Genomic DNA, 21,820 nt, shown 5'->3' on the forward strand with positions numbered 1-21,820 from the left:
AAGGGTAGGTGAATTGCATTTAGCCCCGCCCCTGCCCGGAACACGTGACACGGAGCGGGCGGGAGGATGCCGGGGATGCTCCTTCCTGGCGGGCTGTGGCTTATGGAGCCCCGGCCCTTACCCGTGTGATGGGCTGCACCGCGCCCGGCCCCAGTGCCTGAGGCACTTCAGGGCAGGGGGAGCGGAGAGCAAGTGTGAAAAAAGCGGGACAGTGGATGGGGTAACAGGTGTGTACATAAAACAAAGCCTCAAATGTCCAGTGCTTCCCTTAGATCATTCCCTAGCATAAGCCAAGGCTCAGAGATCATAGTAATAGACTATTGTAGGTGAAACTGAGATCAGAATGTACCCTAGTCTGACCACCTTTAGAGCTCACTAAAAAGCCTTATCTTTTGCAAAGCCAACCCATAATAACAATGCTAAGATAATTTTCTCATAAGACAGTAGGAGCAGAGCCCATTTTTGTTCTGAGTCCTGACTCTCTAATATAACTGTACTTCAGCAGCTGGATGCTATGGTGATTGGTTCTTTGTAAGTATAACAAGCAGATAGGTGTATAGTGCCCAAGAGATCTTTGAATAAAAGCAGACACCTATGTCCATGCAGCATCCCACTGGAGTCAGTGCGGATCCTCACCGTTGGAGGGATCCATTTGTGTAGCTGGGCTTGCAGGGTTGAGACCATACTTATTAAATATTTGTCTATCATAAAACAAGGAGTGGTGACTTTTCTGCTTGACATTGGTATAACAGCCTGTTTTCTTGTGGGCTTTTATTCCTTCTTAATTTTGAGCTCTCACATGGTCCATAGATCTTGTACTGGGTCACTGCACAGGGGTGAATTTTACCCAAGGAGAAGGCAGTTCCTGCAGATGTGAAGGATGAAAAGGGATCACGCACTGGCACTCAGGCTTGATGAAAGAGTCTCTGCGGGAATATGTACATTATTATCTCTACTACAAATAACAGTATTGTTTGTATAATTAATTAATTTGACTCTAATTTTAAAAACCTAATAAGAAATGAAAGGGTAAAGAACGATCCTTGGTGGAAGAAGCCGAATAGGGGGCAGAATAGAACTAGATAAACAACTGTCTAATCAGAGACAGCTACCTGGCTAGGACTGAACCCACATTAGCTTCCTTTGCAGTAGCTGGAAAGCAACTGATATAGCGGCTCGTTGGTCTAGGGGTATGATTCTCGCTTAGGGTGCGAGAGGTCCCGGGTTCAAATCCCGGACGAGCCCTGTTTTTTTCCTTCCCAATACGTGAATAGGTCTATGGTCATTTTACATTGTTTTTATTGACGGGCACATTTAGACATTAAACGAAAAGAAATGGGGGAAGCCTTTGCAACTAAAAATGTGACTCTCTTGCTTTCTGTATTGACAGTGCGTGAATCTGAATAAAACTCCGGCGAGGGACCCGATTAGTCTCACTGATTCGCGAGTCCGCACGCGCGCTGTGATTAGCCCCGCTTTTCCCGCGAGTCCCCCCCCCTCCCCGCGCGGCCGCCTCGTCCCCGTCCCCTGACAGCACGGCTCGGGCCTGGCGCGACAGGGCGGGGGACCAAGCGGCGAGTCCCGGGGGGCGCGGGAAGGAGGGGCCGCATCTCGGGGCGCGAGTCACCGCCCCGCCTGCGCCCCCGGCTTGTTCTCCCGACGGCCCCGCTCGCTCCTGTTGGTCTCGGTACTTCTGGCCCCGCCCGAGTGTTTACAAAGGGACACAGCGGCAACCGCCCTCCCTCCCCAGCCTGACAACCAGCTCGGGCGCAGCGTTTATTGTTTGTCTCCCCGCTTGCACGAGCCCCTCCATCCCCGCCCGCGGTTATTGCCCCCTGTCCTAGGCTGACCAGAGAGCAGATGTGAAAAATCGGGACAGAGGGTGGGGGGTAATAGGAGCCTATATAAAAAAAAGACCCAAAAATCGGGACTGTCCCTATAAAATCGGGACATCTGGTCACCCTACCCTGTCCCCCCGTCCCTCTGTGCCGTTCCCACCCACTCGTTACCCCGCCCCTCTCCGCCTTGCCCCTTCTCCCGCCCGCTTTACCTGGGGCTCCCCCCGTTGCCGCCCTCGGGGCCCCGCTGTGCCTGTAGCGCAATAAAATGAAGCGAGGCAGCAAACCCACAAAATGGAAAGGCTCGCGCCCCCCTCCGTAGCGGGCTCGTCCGGGATTTGAACCCGGGACCTCTCGCACCCGAAGCGAGAATCATACCCCTAGACCAACGAGCCGCTGCCTGCTCCTACTCCCCCAGCCAGACTCTTCACTATTATCCCGCCTCCTCGCCGCAAAGCGCCAGCCACTGAGAGTACGGCCTGGTCCCCTCCCCCGCCAGGCTACCGCATGGTTCCGCCCACAGGCGGGAAGGTACCATTCCGCTCCCCACTAGGCTCCACCCGCCTGATGGTATCGCCTTTCCTCCCCACCCTGTCAGCCCGCTCAGCCGGCCCCGGGGAAGGGGGCGAGCGGGCGGGCAGGCGCCTGATGTTAGGACGCGAGTCCGTTGTGGGGAATCCCACCCTGCGCTCTCCCCTGGGGACCCTCAGCCCCGCAACCGCGAGGTAACACACTGTTCCCCAACGGCGGCTGGTTCCAGAGCCGGGCGAGCTCATCCCCCGTGGGGGGGGGGCTCTTTCCCGCTTCAGCCTCCCCCCCGCTGCGGTCCGGACGTTCGGTCCGCCCTTCTGCCCCCACAGTGGGGCCATGGTTCAGTCCGGCCCGCCCGTCTCCACTGGGCGGCAGAAGAAGGTCCCTGGAGTTGCCCGGATGTTGCTCCCTTCCACATGCCCCCTCCCGCCCTGGCTCTGCGTCAGGCAGGCAGAGCCCGGGGGCGGGGCCCGCTGGGAGCCGGCGGCTGCGCGGCGCTCTCGGGCCGGGCTCGGGGGCGGGGCCAGGTTCAATGAGCCGCTCAGGCGCCTGTGCGCGCGCCGGGAGGGGGCCCCCCCCCGGAGCCTCCGCTAGCGGCACGTCGGAGCCGCGCCGCGCCTCGTTGCCAAGCCCAGCCTGCCCCCCCGGCCTCCCCGTGCCCCCCTGTTGTGCGCCACGCGGCCAGCTCCAGCCGCGCTGCGCCCCCTCGCGGCCCTGCTGCCTCTGCCCTGACCTAGGGCCCGGGGGGCGGCTCCGTCACAGACTCTCTGTGTGTGACCCGGACTAGTCACTTAGCCGCCCCCTGTGCTCAGCAGCGGCGTAGCCAGGTTCTAAGCCTAGGGGGAGCAAACATAAAAAAGGTGCCCCCCCCCCTTAGCTCCTCCTCTGGCTCCTCCCGTTTCCCCCCCAGATTAACCCCGGGGCCCGGCTCAGGACTCCTGCGGGCTTCCCAGGGGTCCCTCCCTGGTCCCGGGAGAGTCTCTCCTGCCCAGGTGTCCCCAGCCGGGCTGTGCCGCCCGGCCCCACCCACGGGGTCCTGTCCCCCCTGCCCCAGGCTCCTGCGCTGCACCAGGGCCCCCCGTCCAAACAACACGGCCTGCGCCCCGCCCTGCCTCTGCAGGCCCGGCCCCGGGGAGCCCCGAACCTGAACCCCCCCCAGTGCAAGGCACCGGATCCCTGCCGCTCACCTTCCGTCCTGCGCTGCCGCCTGTCCCCGGCCGATCCCGGCCATGGCCGGTTGGAGCCGGGAGCACTGCAGTGTAGCACAGAGGCTGCTCCAGCCCTGCAGCCCACGGGGCAGCGCGGAGCGGGCAGGGCCCGGGTGAGCAGCGCGGCCCAGGGGCATGAGCCGCCCACCGGAGACACGCGGCAGAGAGGGGCTGCGGGGGCAAGATTTGTCCCAGGCAGGGTGGCCGACGGATAGGGGTGAGGAGCCGGTCAGGTTCCCCCAAACCATTAAACTTCCCCGGTGTTGCCAGGGAGCCCTGTCCCTCTCCTGCTCAACTGCGCTCCAGCGGCTCCTGGAGCCATTGGACCGCAGCCGAGTGGGAGAGGCGCGGGGCTCCCCGCCGGCGGCGGGATGCGCCACATGTGCCCGGGGCGGGCGGGGGGGGCAGGAGGCTCCGCAGGGAGGGCAGCACACGCAGCCGGGGCGGTGTGTGTGATCCCGTGGCGCGGCCGGGGCCTGCTAATGGTGGCTGCGGCGATGTTGGAGCCGCGCTGAGCATGAGGCGCGATGGCCGAGGAGCCAGCCCCCTCGCTCCTCCGGCCATGCCTGCCCCTCCCCCCCCATGGCTCCTCCAGCCGTGCTGCCCCCAGTACCAGCCCAGCAGGCGCCGCTTTTGGAAAATGTGCTGAGGGGAAGCAGCTGCTTCCCCTGCACCCCGCTAGCTACGCTACTGTCAGACTGTGCTCCAATTTCCCTTGTGTGAAACAGGGGATAATATGTTAAAAGATTGTGAAGTGCATGGCAATCTGCTGATAAAAGCTCAGTGTAAGGACTACGTGATATTACTGCTGCAAATGCCGTACCAAAAATCACTCTTCTGCCAATATCTACCCTCCTTCCTCACCTCCTGGGCCTTTCATCTGGCTCCCATTTCGGTTTAAACAAGTAAAACCGGAAGACAAGCATAGAACTAATAAGACCTCAGCTGAACACAACTACCCAAACTCTTAGCTTTTATGTTGCATTCCTTTCCCCTCTCTGTTGTTTTGTTTCTCTAAATTTTAAAGTTCTTCTGGACAGGAAACGTGTATTGTTACACTACTTATCTATAAAGTATCAGGCATGCCAAAGGTGCTATATAAATAACAGAATTTCCTTACTGTGTTTTCTTGTCCAATCATTAAGAGTTTTAGGATCAGATCCTGTACTCTTCTATCTAGAGAATTTGAGATGCCACTGTGGCCACCCTTGGTCTGAATGCATGGTCCAGGGCTCCTTGTGCTTTTATATAAAATAGTTTTTAATGTAGTCTGTGTGTAACTAGTAATTATTATCTATATCATCCAGCAGCTCTACACAGGTGGCATGTGGAGGTCTGCAGCTCAGCCCTACTCAGCTCATCCAGAAAAGACGGGGAGATTGCCTGTTTTAACACATATCTTTTCTCCACCCCCTCCTCACACACAGAGCCCCAATTTGATCTAAGACAGGTCAGCAAACTACGGCCCGTGGGCTGTGTCCAGCCTGTCAGACCTTTTAATCCAGCCCTCGAGCTCCTGCCAGGGAGCAGGGTCGGGGCCTTGCTGGGAACCACGGCTAATGGGAGCTGCAGGGGTGGCACCTGCGGATGGGGCAGTGCGCAGAGCCGCCTGGCCGCACCTCCACATAGGAGCTGGAGAGAGAACATGCCGCTGCTTCTAGGAGTTGCCTCCCGGAGCCTGCACCCCTGACCTTCTCCTGCACCCCAACCCCCTGCTGCAGCGCTGATCCCCCTCCCGCTCTCTGAAGCACCCTTTTGCCCCCCAATCCTCTCATGCCCAACCCCACCCCTGAGCCTGCACCCCCAGTCGGAGCCCTCACACACACCCCGCACCTCAACCCCCTGCCCGGAGTCCCTTCCCACTCCCTGATCTCCTAATTTCTGGCCCCTCCCCAGAGCCCTCACCCCCTCCTGCACCCCGACCTCCAATTTCGTGAGCATTCATGGCCCGCCATACAATTTCCATACCCACATGTGGCCCTCAGGCCAAAAAGTTTGCCCACCCCTGATCTAAGATGTCCTCCATGGAATAAATTCTCTTCACCCACTCAGGCTACACTCCCTCAAGCCAATACTGAACAGCTCCCCATCTCTCCTTCTAGGACTCTGTCTGTTACCATAGACCAGTGGTCCCCAACCTTTTTTGTCTGGCGGGTGCCAGACGACGGGCCACCGAGGACCGTGGCCAGCGGACGAGCATCTGCCGAAATGCCACCGAGAAGCGGCAACGTCAATAGGTGTCACCGCCGAAATGCCGCCGAGAAGCAGCGTCATCCAGAGGCGTCGCCACCGAAATGCCGCTGATTTTCAGCAGCATTCTGGCGGTGACGCCTCTGGATGACGCTGCTTGTCGGCAGCATTTCGGCAGCTTCTCATCCGCTGGACAGTACGCGGGCGCACATACATGCCCCAGTGGGCGCCATGGTGCCCGCGGGCACCGCGTTGGGTACCACTGCCATAGACTAACAATAGACCTATAGACAGACAACAGAAGAAAAAGCCCCTTTAAGTAGCATCTGCCACATGGAACCAGAGAGTGACATCATACCTATGTAATGTATGCTACACCATTGTGTGTGTGGAGGGGCAATTTTGTCTGAAGGAAAACCTTTGTTCTTACCATGGAATCTTTAATGGCTACACAGATAGGATTTGTGTTTTTAAGGTCTCATCCTGAAGACCTTCACATTATGAACTTTAAGAGGATGAATAGTTGAGTCAGAGCTATCAGTACTGGGACCTGGCTCCAGGGAGCCCACAAATTTCAAATCTGATGGTTTAACACTACACTATCCCCTAGTTGTAATCCCCCCTTCATTCTGTCTGCTGCCACCAGTTCTACACATCCTAGTTTGGGCTTTTGCAGGTCCCTAGGAAGAAACACACATTTATTTTTCTTTTCAACTCCACTATTTTATTTCCTCTGTTTTCCCATTATATTTTCAAGGTGAGGGAGGACAAATTCCACCCTCTAGGCCAGCACACACATTCTCTAAACATGCACACTCATATATACAGTAATGCACAATCACACACATCCAGATACATCTGCTGAGAAAAAAATGTTACAGTGATGACTGCAGCCTGGCCTGGGATATAAGCCCAAGCAAAGAGATTAAAATGTATTTCAAAGATGACATGGTTCAGAGAGGGTGTGGGGGTTGCATATGCTGAGAAACCTCATCTAGGTACAAATGGCAACACCAATTACTTTTCCCTGGTTTTGAATGAACAATATCTTAGTGCTTTCATCTGGGACAATGGGAGGCAAGAGACATTATCTAGAACATAAATCCATTTGTCTTTTTGTGAATTTAGTATGGGTAAAAGGTGACACATAGGATATTATTTATTTGTATAGCTGTAGTCCCTAGGACCCCAGGTCATAGATTTAGGATCCCATTGTACTAGGCTCTGTACAAACACAGAACAGAATGACCCTCTGCCTCATAGATCTCCATCCACAGAGCAGGTGCAGTGCACGCAGCAGCAGTGTGTCTAACCCCTGTCCTGGGGCAACTGCTTCAAAGATGAAAGGGAGTTCAGTCTCCATGGCCCTTTCAGTCTTTGGCCTCTTCAATGATACTGTTGAGTCGGGGGCGGTGTCGGGTGTCAGATAATGTGTTGGTGGTTTTAGTGATGTGGACACCTGTCCATCAGGAATGGGATTGTGATACTTCCCCAAACCCATTTAATGTAGACTAATCAATAGCTAATGCAATCTGGAGGTAATGTCTCCATAGCCCATCTACAACTAGTCCTCTGAGCCAGCTAGTCCTTTGAAAGTTTTAACAGAACCCTAAATGCCAGCTCCAAGCACTTATAAGGCCTCATCACCATAGTATATGAGTACTTCTCCTGTTATCCAGTCCTTTCAAACACTCCCTCTAAATACGCTAAGGCAGTGGTTTTCAAACCTTTTGTATTGGCGACCCCCTTCACACAGCAAGCCTCTAAGTGGGACCCTCCTTATAAATTAAAAAAACACATGATTTTATATTTAACACTCTTTTAAATGCTGGAGTGGGGTTGGGGATGGAGCTGGGCTGGCAGGGCTTGGGCTGTCAACCCTGCGCATGGCTGACAGCTCATGACCCCCTCGTAATAACCTCACAACCCTATGAGGGGGTCACCACCCCCAGTCTGAGAACCCCCACTCTAAGGAGAGAACCTGGCTCTTTAAAATAAATTTTTCATCGGATGGTAGTTCACCAGTTCAAATTCAGCCTAGGCCATAGGTGAGCCATGGCCACTGGGAGTTGTGGGTGGCTGTGCAAATGTAAACAAATGGTCTGGCGGCCATTATCCTAATGGGCCGCGTGTGGCCCATGGGCCACAGGTTGCCCACCACTGCCATAGTAAGTGAAACTCAATCATACACAGGCTGTTCAGTGGCTTACATGAAATGAATAGGTTATTTCAGTCCAGTTTGCAGTAAACAAGTGTCTATATCACAAAAAATTAAAAGTGGTTCTAACTGGCCACTTGTTGGTAGTCTCAGTAGAGTCCAAAGACGTCATGACAACTGACTTACACTTGATCCTTCCAAGTAACAGTTGAATACAGTGGTGGAGTAGTGTGAGGAAAGCTTGCACTATTACTTCAGATGCTGTAAGTGTTCTGTGGATATGGTACTTCAGTTGCTACTTCTCACCATCATGAAAAAAAAACACACAAAAAAATCCTACAGAAAAATAATCTTTAGCTGTTAGGTGTTTCAAATACATATTTGCCAGCCCAACTCTAGTCCAAGTAGATATTCATCAAAGATGCTGTATAAACCATTTAAAAATGATCTTCTCCAGATTTAGGATTCACATTGTCTGCCATAAAGCACATATGTATATATATATAGAGAGAGAAAATCATTTCCCCCTACTTCTAAAAACTTCATTTACTTGCATCTGAAAACTGAAAATATTTCAAAGGAAGCTATTTAAAAAGGCACAACTTATATATGTCCAAAACTGATGAATTGCATCAAAGTCCAACATGGGGGAGCAAACAAAATTTGGAACTTTGCTGTAATGGTGAACACTGGGCCCAGAAACGGTGGTGTTTGTCATGCCCAAGCTACTGTGCAACAGATCTCCAGACATGGCCATGAAGTTGCTCAATATACCCCAAGAAGAGTCAGCCAGTACATCCATTTTGAACCCTGCAGCAAAAAAAAGATGTCTTAATTCCAGTCTCTCTTTCCCACTTCTACAGAATGTTATGGGTAAGAGCAGTGAACATCATTGATGTTATTAATATTCTGCTGATCTGTTGCAAGGGAGAGTCCTCCAGTAGCTGCACCTTAATTGGACTGTTTGGCTTCTCTTCACATTAAAGTCTCCTGTGTCCTGATTGGGTTCATCCTTTTGAGAGAGAACGAATGATAGAAGAGAGAAAGGAAAGTTATAAAAATAAACATATGTTACAATTTTATATTGATAGGAGTCTCTAGGAAAGTCTGGAATCTGGGTGTCTTTTTGGCCAACTTTTATAATTGGGTTATGGTTTTCCTGCTATAAATTTGAAAGACAGCTGCAGCCAGACTGCTCCAGATTGATTTCCTCTGTTCTCACCAGCTAAGCTGGGTCAGTAATTGGATTGAAGACAGGGAATCAATTTTTTTCAGTTTTTAACTTTCCTATGCAAATTCATTTTGGATCTTTTCTCCCTACAACATGCCCTTTAAGACACAGATTTGAGCCCTCCAAACTCAGATAGTTCAGTAAAAAAACAGGACAGGTGGAAACCTAAGGGGGGATGCAGAGAGTCCAATGTTGCTGGGGTGACTTTTCATGAATATAACTCTGCTCTGTAATAGCTAGTGTGCAGGTGGCACCACTGCCCTGTTGGATGGAATGGAGCCTGTTTAGGTGTGTGGGATTATGTTGGCCACCAGTGGTTAAAGGCCAGGTACAATGAGTGTAAGCCCTAATATAGCTAGTGGAAATTCTCCTTTACCTCAAGTGGTAGAGGCCTGTGTTTTCTGAATTAGAAGTAACTAGTTTGTGTGGTTCAGTGGGTGACCACGAAATTGGTATGTGTGCACCACAATTAGGGCTGACAGTGCTAACAAGAGGTTTGGAAATGTCCCTTTTAATCAGACAGTTTAATCTAATGGTCTCAGGGTGAAAATGCTTTTTGCCATATGTACTTTCAAAATACTGGGCAGCTGAGCAAAGTGTCAAGGGTCAGCATTTCTTTCTCTTCTTTCACCTACATCCCTTTCACTGTCATGCCAGCCTGGGGAGCCAAGCCTTTTAATTGTCTGTATTAGATGCTCTGATATTGATTTGTACTGGGATTTAACAAACACCAGAGGGAAATGCCTTTTTATTTTTAAGGCAAAACACTTGTCAGAGCCTCTGGTCTTTTATGAGCAATTACCATGGTGGCCTCTCTCATCTCTGCTTCACACTTACTCTGTGCCAGGTTCTTGCATCAGCATCACACTATGATGCTCACTGGCAGTTCCTGTGTCTGCTGCCGGCTGTGGCATCCCCGTCTCCAGGGACTTTTCCTGAGTGTCTGATGTTTCCTGTGTGTCTTTGTTCTCACTGTTTTCTTCCTTCTTCACCTCTTCATTTTCTTTGTTCCTTTTTTCCTGTTCAGAGGCATTGCCATCCTCTCTTTCCCCCAGGGTGCTCCCTTCCTTATCCCCTGGGGTGTTCTGGCACAGCTTCTTATCTTTATCTCCCATGGTACTTGGGCATGACTTCTCCTCTGGGGTGCTCTGGGATGACTTCCTCTCTTCCTCCCCTGGAGTGCTCTTGCACGGCTTCTCTTTATCTCCTGTGCGGCTCTTGCATGGTTTCACTGCCTCTGTTTCTTTTTCTCTCTCCTCTTTGTTTTCTGTCCTGCTGGACCCTCTCCCTGAGGGTGGCTTTTCATTGGATCCTATCTGTTTCTGGATCAGTTTACTGCCTGTTCCACACACAGGTGACTGTGACTCCTCTTTCTGACTCTTAGGCATGAATACCTCATCACCATCCTCTTCCTTGGCCCCATTTTCTTGAGATGATCCAGTCTCCCTTAAATCTTCACCATCTCCGGAGTCGGACTGAGACTTCCGGAATTTCCTGGAGGGGGGTCTGCGCTTCAGTGATCCCCGTGTCCGCACCTGAGAACAGGTAAAGTTGAGATTAAAGAATTTAAATAAACCACACCAGTGTGCAGTGTCAGCCCAGAAACCTAGGGTGAATTACTTGGATGCTCAGCTGGTGACTCAAGACACCGGTTCTCCTTCTCATTGACACTTTGCCTCTCTGAATAAGTAGTGAGAGATCATTACCCCAATTTAAACTGTGGCTCTTTCTCCTATTTACATTATCAAATTTGAAAACACTAAGTTTGACTACAAGGACACAAGACTCGATATATAGTTACTTATGAGCGAGGAATTACTTTGGAAACCTCTGCCATTTTATTTTGGGCACTGGGGTGATGGGAAAGGATAAAGGAGTTTCACGTCTCAGTAATCTGAGGACCAATGGTGAAATCAAGCAGTCCAGATTCTCTCCCCGTTGTTGCCTATTCATCTGAGTCCTAATCTGCAGAAGCCTCTGCTACTCGATGTCTTGGGTCTCCCAACTTCTCCAGTTGAAGGCTGTATTGGCAGCTAGCCTGCAAACTAAGAACTGCACATAAATTGCATAAACTGGACAAGTTAACCAGCTGCCTTCTTCTTTAATACCGAGTTGTGGTTTACAGAGACTACAGTTCCCAGGATTCAATACAGCCTGTCCTGCTCAGATCTAGGTTAAGTGTTGTATGATTGGCCTTTCATGGGCTATGCTCCTGTATTAAAGGAGTGGGCATGAAACACACTGCACAATTTCAAGGTTTATTTGACTTGCAAGCTGCGGTATTAATACACTAACCCACTGCACTACTAAGTGTTGGTCATTAATTTTGACATAATGTTGTCTGAAAAGCTGTGATCAGTCCAGGTCATGCTGAGTTGAAGCAGGTGAGTCATGCCACTTCATCACCTGATGCCAGCTGGAATCTGATGGACTATGGAACTCTATTTGCAGGCAGGCAAAAGAGGGAGTCCAATGGATCACAGTGAGAGGGAATTTCAAAACAGATGCAGCGATCTCCTAATTTGGCTGCAAACACACCCTGTGAAGACTGAATTGGAAGGTAAGACCTACTTTTGCAGTTCCACTCAAAGCAGTAAACTGGCTTTGGCTTCCTGTGTTGGAGAAGTCCTGGAAGACACTGTACCTTGTTATAAAACTTCAGGTGAGTGCCCTCTGGTGGTTGATCAAAACTGACTGGTGTCTCATCCGATTCACTGGAACGGGACTGGATGCCGGGGCTGCTGGGAGTTGAAGGGGGAGTGCTAAAGGGAGATGGTATGACTTTCAGACCTGGGCTTTTTGGAGATGTTCCTGGCACCAGGGCAGCTGGAGCAAATGTCAGATTGGCCTGCAAAAAAAAAATCATTATAATAAACCTCCCCTCGGATTTAATATCATGATTTTTGGTGTTATTCTACCTGGCACCCAAATTCCCCCTGTCAGAGGTGAAGTGGACCACATGGGGGAGCCCTTGCCCTTAACACACATGATAGCCTCTCAGCTGACAAGAGAGAGAGCGCTCCTGGTTTTGTGTTTCTCCTGGTGATATTGTCAACAAACAATCCCATGTGGAGAAGTTCTGGATGGACAATTGCCCTTCCCGAACAGCTGGATCTCAGGACCATTCTTGTGTCATATGAAGTATTAGAGATTTTCCAGTGTCCCAGCCAAGTGAATATGTCTCCCATAGTTTTGGACAGGAGAGGCTGTGAACAGAGCAGTCAATAGTAACAAGGAACTTTAAATCATTCTGCGTTTGTCCAGATAGCACCTGAAGTTTGCATCTGTGGGCACTCTCAGGCCCTTCAAATGATCACTAAATTTAACAAAAGAATACCATTGAAATAACTGGGTATGCTTTGTAATGGGGTTCCCACTTCTGGAATCCCATTGAACAGTGCTATTAAGTTCAGATAGTTGAGTGTCCTTGAGCTGAGCACGACACTGCTATGACCAGGCTGCTATTATTTGGGCACTGCTAGGAGGAAGCTCACAATACCAGGAGTGCCAACTGGCATTAGCAGGGTGCTATGTGAAGAGACTCACATATTGTTAGTTGTCCTAGCTGGCATGTGAACCAGCTACTGAGAGATACAGGGGAGCAGTAAATGCTGGGTAAGCTGTTGAGTTCCTTGGGAAATATAAAAGAAAAGTGAGAAGCTTTTAGGGTATGTCTGCACTTCAGCTGGCAGGGTGCTTTGGGTAGACAGCTCTGCTTGACCTAGTGTACTAAAAATAGCAGCATGGTCACGCTGGCATGGGAGGTGGCTTGGGCTAGCTGCCCAAATACTATCCCACCCAACCCCCTGGGTGCATATCCGGGTGGCTAGCTCAAGCCGCAGCCTCTGCCTCTGTGGTCACACTGCTATTTTTAGCTCAAGCAGAGCTAGTACTTGTCTTTCTACCCATGCTGGTACCTTCCCAGCTTCTGTGTAGACATATCCTCAGGGGTACAAATATAGGAGCCATGTTAAAGGTTTATCAATTTAATTCCCTGAGAGTTACAACAGCCATGTTGACAGCATCCAGTACCTACCTGCAGTTTTTCAATCAGGGGAGAGCTTTTCACCTTGACCCTGGGAAGGAGACAAGCATTTGGAGATGGCTTCTGTAAATAAACAGGAAAAGACCAAAATAAACTAGATGAAGAAAGGAAAAGTTCTGAAGCCCGAACCGGTCCAGATTGATCCTGGGAAGTGAAAGATGGAAGAAGAGGGAGGAAAGTGAAGAATGTGTCACTGAAGCCTATGGAGGGATCTTTACAAAGGAGTCTGTTGTTCCCTTTCCAACTACTCCCACCTCGTCTGCTGTCCAGCCATTAAGTCTATGACAAAGAGGAATTAGATCACACAGGACTGAGGAAGGGGAGAGCACTGTACAGAGTAATATCACTCTGCTCTGAGGAAGATTGAAGGTAACCAAGCCCTCTACATTATCCTCCCTTTCCCCTCCCACCACTCAAACTGTGCCCTCTTTTGAGAGAAAATCGGATTCTGTCCTTTCTGATTAGTATATCCATATTAGGGATTGTGTAATGGTTAGTCCCAGAAGACACGGGTCAGTACTTCAGGGTGCTAGTCTTCGCTGTGCAACTGCATGGCCTTGGGCAAGATATTTAACCTCTTGGTGGTACAGTTTCCTCATCAGTAAAATGGAGATAAAACTGACCTACCTCTCAGAGGGTTGCAAGGCTTTAATGTTTGTAAAGTGTTTTATGAACTATTCCTCTAGCGTATCTGAAGAGAAATGTTTGGCCCTGGATGAATTACACACTCATTCACCCTTTCAACCTGTGAATCTAGAAGGAGGGAAGACTCCAAGAGCAAATTGTTACTTAATATTTATGTTGCAGTCGTGCCTAAAGGCCACAACCAGGTTGTACTACATTTTGCTGTATAAACAACATATGACAGTCCCTTCCCTAAAGAGCTTAAGATGTGAGGATGGAGCTGGTATGGGAGAATCAGGCGGATCCTACGGAGATGTGGTGCCACAGAGGGAGAAACTCACAAGCAGAACTGGAACATGTACGTGAGTCTGCAATAGTAAGGAGACAGCAAGGAGCAGAGTATGTGTGGGGTATTGCTGTGGAAGGATAGGAGAAGTGTTCTCTGCTTTAGAGCTTATGGTTTATGTTTCACTATTGGTGATCCCTCTGGTAAACCCACATTCACATGCCTTTTAGGGAATCAGAGAGAATAAAACCCAGCAAAAAGAAAGCTCTTTCCTTATTGCATTGGTACTCACCGGCTCCCCATTGTGGCCCAGCTCCACCTTTTGGGTGTGTAGGGGAAGGGAGCATGGTGGTTTCCTCCGGGTTGGTTTATTGGCTGGTACCTGAAGATAAAGACAGCCATTGAGTGACAAAGGAAAAGCAAGGAGGTTACATTCAAGCACCAGAAGGCAGCCTCTAGTGTTGTGTGTCTGCAAAAGGTCCAAGAGAACGCAGGCGTGGGTGCAGCTGTCTCCAAGAGCAGGCACATAGAATATCAGGGTTGGAAGGGACCTCAGGAGGTCATCTAGTCCAATCCTCTGCTCAGAGCAGGACCAACCCCAACTAAATCATCCCAGCCAGGGCTTTGTCAAGCCTGACCTTAAAAACCTCTAAGGAAATTCCACCACCTCCTGAGGTAACCCATTCCAGTGCTTCACCACTCTCCTAGTGAAAAAGTTTTTCCTAATGTCCAACCTAAGCCTCCCCCACTGCAACTTGAGACCATTATTCCTTGTTCTGTCATCTGCCACCACTGAGAACAGTCTAGATCCATCCTTTTTGGAACCCCCTTTCAGGTAGTTGAAAGCAGCTATCAAATCCGCCCCCATTCTTCCCTTCTGCAGACTAAATAATCCCAGTTCCCTCAGCCTCTCCTCATAAGTCATGTGCTCCAGCCCCCGAATCATTTTTGTTGCCCTCCGCTGGACTCCTTCCAATTTTTCCACATCCTTCTTGTAGTGTGGGTCCCAAAACTGGACACAGTACTCAAGATGAGGCCTCACCAATGCCGAATAGAGGGGAATGATCACGGTCCTTGATCTGCTGGCAATGCTCCTACATATACAGCCCAAAATGCCGTTAGCCTTCTTGGCAACAAGGGCACACTGTTGACTCATATTCAGCTTCTCGTCCACTCTAACCCCTAGGTCCTTTTCTGCAGAACTGCTGCCTAGCCACTCGGTCCCTAGTCTGTAGCAGTGCATGGGATTCTTCCGTCCTAAGTGCAGGACTTTGCACTTGTCCTTGTTGAACCTCATCAGATTTTTTTTGGCCCAATCCTCTAATTTCTCTAGATACCTCTGTATCCAGTGACTTCCCTACACCCCCCCTGAATTTCCCCAACACCCCGCCCCCCAGTTTTGTGAACTAGTTACACGCCAAACCTGGTGGCTGAACTTTGCGACTTTGTCCTCACCCACAACTATTTCACATTTGGGGACAATATATACCTTCATGTCAGTGGCACTGCTATGGGTACCCGCATGGCCCCATAGTATGTCAACATTTTTATGGCTGACTTAGAACAACGCTTCCTTAGCTCTCATTCCCTAACACCCCTACTCGCGCTACATTGATGGCATCTTCATCATCTGGACCCATGGAAAAGAAGCCTTTGAGGAATTCCACCATGATTTCAATAATTTCCATCTCACCATCAACCTCAGCCTAAACCAGGGGTCGGCAACCTTTCAGAAGTGGTGTGCCGAATCGTCATTTATTCACTGTAATTTAAGGTTTTGCATGCCAGTAATACATTTTAACGTTTTTAGAAGGTCTCTTTCTATAAGTCTTTAATATGTAACAAAACTATTGTTGTATGTAAAGTAAATAAGGTTTTTAAAATGCTTAAGAAGCTTCATTTAAAATTAAATTAAAATGCAGAGCTCCCCTGACCGGTGGCCAGGACCTGGGCAGTATGAGTGCCACTGAAAATCAGCTCGCGTGCCGCCTTCGGCACCCGTGCCATAGGTTGCCTACCCCTGGCCTAGACCAATCCACACAAGCGGTCCATTTCCTTGACACTACTGTGCTAATAAGCGATGGTCACATAAACACCACCCTATACCGGAAACCTACTGACCGCTATACTTACCTACATGCCTCCAGCTTCCATCCAGGACACACCACACGATCCATTGTCTACAGCCAAGCTCTAAGATACAACCACATTTGCTCCAATCCCTCAGACAGAGGCAAACACCTACAAGATCTCTATCAAGCATTCTTAAAACTACAGTACCCACCTGCTGAAGTGAAAAAACAGATTGACAGAGCCAGAAGTCACCTACTACAAGACAGGCCCAACACAGAAAATAACAGAATGCCACTAGCCGTTACCTTCAGCCCCCAACTAAAACCTCTCCAGCGCATCATCAAAGATCTACAACCTATCCTGAAAGATGATCCCTCACTCTCCCAGATCTTGGGAGACAGGCCTGTCCTTCTTACAGACAGATTACAGATAGCCCCCCAACCTGAAGGAAATACTAACCAGCAACCACACACCACAGAACAAAAACACTAACCCAGGAACCTATTCTTGCAACAAAGCCCGATGCCAACTCTGTCCAAATATCTATTCAAGTGATATTGTTGAGTCTGAACTCTTTATGCACTGAAACTTAACTCAGACTATGTTGAGTCTGAACTTTTCATGAGTTTAAACTTAATCCAAATCTTTAAAGATTATGGCAGTCAGGTATTCTTCCGGGAGTGAACCCCCTCCATGTTATTTCGATGAAGGGTGTAAACCACGGCGTGTTTTAACTCGTCAGTTGGTCCCCACTGCACCTGCCCCTATTCCTCCGCAAGGGGACTCTCTCCAGAGCGCAGAGGGGAATCTGCAGGACTCCAAATTGGAATCTCTGCAGAGGGATAAGGAGGAATTGGAGGGGCACACCTCGGAAGGAGTTTTGCATGGGAGAAAGAAAGGGAAAGTAGTAAAAAGAAAGAGAAAAAGGAAGAATATAAGTTGATGGCTTTAGCTTTTCGCGGTGGTATTCGAGGCAGAATCCGTGGCCGTGGTTCAGCGGACAGCCCGGTCACTTTAAACGTGAATGCCCCTGGGGACGCCCAGAGGGTCCGGTCGCATCCGCAGATACTTACATGGCGCTTTGTACAGGATCTACGGGTTATTAATCAGTATGTGGTCCCTCTTCATGCAGTAGTTCCTGATCCAGCTACTATCATCAGCCAAATCCCCTGGGATGCTGAGTGGTTCACTGTTATTGACTTAAAATCAGCCTTTTTCAGCATTCCTGTGCACCCAGACTCTCAATATCTCTTTGGTTTCACCTGGGAGGGACAAAGTTATGTCTGGCAACGACTTCCTCAAGGCTACAGAGACAGCCCCACGATTTTCAGCCAATGCCTACGCCACGACTTGGAAGGCTTCACCAGTCCGCAGGGATCCACGTTAGTCCTATACGTAGATGACATCCTACTAGGTAACCGCGAAGAAGCCGCCCTCCGCATCGATGGTAAGGCACTTTTATTATACCTACACACCAGAGGCCACAAGGTAGACCCTAACAAGATTCAGTGGGTCTCACAAAAGGTTCGATATCTGGGTTCCTGTTAACCCCAGAGGGGAGACAAATGGACCCAGTCCGCATAAAGACTATCCAAAACTGCCCTCTGCCAAACACCAAGAAACAACTTCGAGGTTTCTTAGGATTAATTGGCTTCTGTCGCCCTTGGTTGCCGTCCTGCGGGGAGTTGAGCAAACCGCTCCACCGACTCACTGCTAACCTTGCTCCTGACCCTTTGCAGTGGTCCCCAGACACGATCCAAGCCTTTCAGTTACTCAAGGACAGTGTGGCCTCCTCCATGTCTCTCCGCCCCAATTACAGCAAACCCTTTCACCTTTTTGTCCACGAGAGGGGCGGAATTGCTAGTGGCGTCCTTACCCAGCTGAGCGGGCCACCATTTCCCGCTTGCTTTTTACTCCCAGCAGATCGACCCTGTCGCTCAGAGAACCCCATCCTGCACCCGGACTCAAAGGCAAAGAGCCTGACCCTGGGTCATTTTACCACGGTCTGGACCTCTCATGCCTTGTCAGCCCTTCTGCGTAGGGGCACGACCCAAGTCTTTTCGGCCCATCGTCAGCAGCAGCTAGAGGCCAAACTCCTAGAAGACACTAACCTAATTTTTAAAAGGTGTGGGCCCCTTAATCCAGCTACCTTGCTTCCTGACCTGCCAGTCCTCCAGGATCAGCACAACTGTGTGAAAGTAGTTCATAGCATCTTACAGATAAGGAACAACCTGTTTGACGTGCCACTGGACAACCCTGATTGCATCCTCTTCTCGGACGGAAGCTCCTTCTATGTTGATGGCAAGCGTTTCACCGGTTATGCAGTCACCTCTGAATGGGACATTCAAGAGGCCGCCTCACTGCCAGGCAACTGGGGAGCCCAAGCCGCCGAACTCTATGCCCTGGCCCGAGCTTGCCAGTTGGCCGCTGGTAAGACCGTTACCATTTTTACTGATAGCAAGTATGCTTTTACCCTGTACTGGTACCCGCTGCTGAACTACAGTCGTGGGAAAGCCTCAGAGCCACTCTGGTCAAAGGGACCTGGCTTATGCCGGATGGACGAGCCTGCCTCCCTCGCTCCACATACCCCGTGGCAGTTCGCTGGCACCATGATAAGGGGGGTCACTACGGCACGCACGCCCTTGTGGACACCATCGCTCGCTTTTGGTATGCTCCAGGCATTCAACCCTACTGCCTGTCAATAGTGAAAGCATGCAGCACATGTCAGCGTAATGAACCTGCTCCGCCTCTTAACAAAATTAAGGGTGGAAGACCGCCGCCTGCTGTTCCATTTCAACATCTTCAAATTGACTTTGCACATATGCCAAAGGCTTTTGGGAAAAAGCACCTCCTTGTTTTGGTTTGCCCTCTGACTTCATGGGTCGAAGCCGAAGATCCTCCTTAGAGACATTGTACCCCGTTTTGGCATCCCTCTCATACTTGATTCAGATCGCGGACCCCACTTTACTGGTAATGTCCTTGGCCGTTTAAAACAAGGACTGGGCATTTCACACTCCTTTCATACACCCTACCACCCCCAGTCTAGCGGAAAAGTTGAGCGTATAAATAGGGAACTTAAGCTTACATTGGCTAAATACTGTCAGGAAACAGGGTTAAACTGGCCTCAGGTACTTCCCTTGGTCCTGTTTCACCTTCGTACTCGCCCAACCCGTGTATTGGGATTATCCCCCTTTGAACTGCTCTATGGACACCCCCCTTTCAAAGGCGGGGCGCTACCACGTGCTGATGTTTCACTATTGGGAGGGGATCATATGACCGCGTGCCAGTTTCTCTCCCTACAGGCTCGCCTCCGTACCCTTTGGAAAGCGATCCACCCGTTCCAAGCAGGGGACTTCGTCTGGGCCAAAAAGTTCGTTCGTGGCGACGCCCTCCAGCCGAGGTTTACTGGACCCCACCAGGTTCTTTTAACAACCCAGACTGCAGTGTTCCTGGAAGGACGCAAATCCTGGATCCACCACTCCCACGTCAAGCCAGCCGTAGTGGACCACAGTGACGAACCAGCAGCTCTTGCCACCACTGAGGATACTGCCTCTAACCAGTGGACCAGCTTACCTCTTTCAGACATCAGACTTAAATTGACTCAAAAAAATGAGAGGACCTTTTATTCTGACAACTGTATGTTTTTTATTATGCCTTTTTATTTTATTTTCTGCTTATGAAAAATGCTGTGTTTTTGTAAACAACACCTACCCTGACACTTTTCAACGTACCAAACATCTAAGGGAAATGGCTAAGAACTACTCCTCTGGCCAGCCACCTTATGATTGGTGGGGAGCCTTATGGAATTGGCTGCCTGGATTTGGGTGGGTTACATCATAATAGGACCTAATCACATCAGCCACGCCATCAGGGCTCGTTCACCTGCACATCTATCAATGTGATATATGCCATCATGAGCCAGCAATGCCCCTCTGCCATGTACATTGTCCGGTTTGGCCAATCTCTAAGCAAAAGAATAAATGGACACAAATCTGATGTCAGGAATCATAACATTCAAAAACCAGTAGGAGAACACTTCAACCTCTCTGGCCATTCAGTAACAGATTTAAAGATGGCAATTTTGCAACAGAAAAGCTTCAAAAACAGACTCCAACTAGAAACTGCTGAACCTGAATTAATATGCAAACTAGATACAATCAATTTAGGTTTAAATAGAGACTGGGAATGGCTGAACCATTACACACATTGAATCTATTTCCCCATGTTAAGTATCCTCACACCTTCTTGTCAAACTGTCTTAAATGGGCTATCTTGATTATCACTACAAAAGTTTTTTTCTCCTGCTGACAACAGCGTATCTTAATTAGCCTCTTAGAGTTGGTTGTGCAACTCCCACCTTTTCATGTTCTCTGTATGTATATATATCTCCTCACTATAAATTCCATTCTATGCATCCGATTAAGTGGACCCACAAAAGCTTATGCTCAAATACATGTGTTAGTCTCTAAGGTGCCACAAGTACTCCTGTTCTTTTTGCGGATACAGACTAACACGGCTGCTACTCTGAAACATGCCAATTTAGTGACTGTTTGGAAATTTGAATTGAAATTGAAACATTAATACACACATTAAAAGCATATACAGTGTATGATAAAATACGTGTAACTGAAAGTATAATAGATTTGAAAAGTATGAACATAGACTAGCTTCCTTATACAGCCGTTGGTTTTTATGACAATGTCAGTGCATTCATTTCGGGGATGTTGGCCAATCTAATAATTTCAAATAATGATTTGTAAGCAAAGTCTAAATGAGCTCTCCCTGACAGCTAATGATGAGCTGGGGGTTGGGGGGAAAGGCTTCAGGACCAGATTGTATTTACATTCACACCTAATCTACCTAGGTATCCAACAAACAGAGCTGTGTTGCCCAAGTGATAGATTTTGGCTGGGGTTGGGTTACAAGTCACTTGAATGTGGGGGATGGGGGCGGAAATGAAATGTTGTTGTTCTTATTGTATGAGTAAAGGGCAGTAGAACTGTACTTAGCCTGTGCTGATTGAGGGCATCAAGAAAAAGGGTGGGGACCTGTCCCTCTCCATGGTTTAAAGACAGAGCTGATTAGGCTCCATAGATGGTCTTTTGTTCTGTTAAGTGACCACTGCAGCTGAAATTACTGATAATCAGGTCAGTGCTTAGTCCTGCTGTGGGGACAGTGTTCCTGTGGGTACAGTGTTTTTGTGTAAGAGACAGCTCAGACTGCACTAGCAGCGAGGTTCCCCCACCGAGAGCTCAGCTGAAATCACTGAGAGCTGGGTGGAACCTCAAGAGACCAACTCGCAGAGGTCACAGTGGCAGGTGGCAGCAGAAGGTGACTGCGCAGGGCCATTGGCAACAGAGTGGTGGAGTGAACGGTGGCACAACGAACAGCCGTGGCCAGAGCGAACAGTGAGCAGCTGGAGGAATGAGCAAGGTGCCCTCTTGCCCCCCACCTGGGAGGTGTTCTCACGTGAAAGCACCTCTGAACTCTGAGTCTCTACTGACCAAGGACAACAGAGTGGGGTGCGGTGGAGGGAAAAGTGAGGGGCATGTTAAATAAACATTTGTTTGTTGAACTATATTTTAGTGACTTTGCTCTAGAATGCTAGATTTGTGACTGGGAATGGAAATATATAT

At 49.5% G+C, this 21,820-nt stretch overlaps 1 protein-coding gene, 1 long non-coding RNA gene and 2 other non-coding genes across 9 annotated transcripts in view; 2 read left to right on the forward strand and 2 right to left on the reverse strand.

Moving 5' to 3' along the window:
- Positions 1–1,173: 1,173 nt before the first annotated feature.
- Positions 1,174–1,245, forward strand: TRNAP-AGG. Its single transcript has one exon. It is a non-coding gene; the product is annotated as a tRNA-Pro (tRNA).
- A 916-nt stretch (positions 1,246–2,161) lies between these two features.
- Positions 2,162–2,233, reverse strand: TRNAP-CGG. The gene has a single exon. It is a non-coding gene; the product is annotated as a tRNA-Pro (tRNA).
- A 211-nt stretch (positions 2,234–2,444) lies between these two features.
- Positions 2,445–21,820, forward strand: part of LOC123361820 — a 72,874-nt gene continuing 53,498 nt past the window's right edge. The window contains exons 1-3 of the long non-coding RNA XR_006576238.1: positions 2,445–2,563; positions 10,541–10,701; positions 11,608–11,716. This is a non-coding gene — a long non-coding RNA (uncharacterized LOC123361820). The remainder of the gene's footprint in view (positions 2,564–10,540; positions 10,702–11,607; positions 11,717–21,820) is intronic.
- RCSD1 (RCSD domain containing 1) overlaps positions 7,605–21,820 on the reverse strand; it is an 80,355-nt gene continuing 66,139 nt past the window's right edge. For 5 of the 6 annotated variants that reach the window (XM_045001971.1, XM_045001972.1, XM_045001967.1 and 2 more), the window contains exons 3-7: positions 14,404–14,493; positions 13,193–13,264; positions 11,801–12,004; positions 9,994–10,691; positions 7,605–8,937 (exon numbers count right to left, since the gene is read on the reverse strand). In XM_045001971.1, coding sequence (XP_044857906.1) covers positions 8,901–8,937; positions 9,994–10,691; positions 11,801–12,004; positions 13,193–13,264; positions 14,404–14,493 — 1,101 coding nt within the window. In that variant the 3' untranslated portion in view covers positions 7,605–8,900. The remainder of the gene's footprint in view (positions 8,938–9,993; positions 10,692–11,800; positions 12,005–13,192; positions 13,265–14,403; positions 14,494–21,820) is intronic. The other variant, XM_045001970.1, reaches the window with a different exon arrangement.

This window comes from Mauremys mutica, chromosome 1 (assembly GCF_020497125.1).
Source record: "Mauremys mutica isolate MM-2020 ecotype Southern chromosome 1, ASM2049712v1, whole genome shotgun sequence".
Taxonomy (NCBI): domain Eukaryota; kingdom Metazoa; phylum Chordata; order Testudines; family Geoemydidae; genus Mauremys; species Mauremys mutica.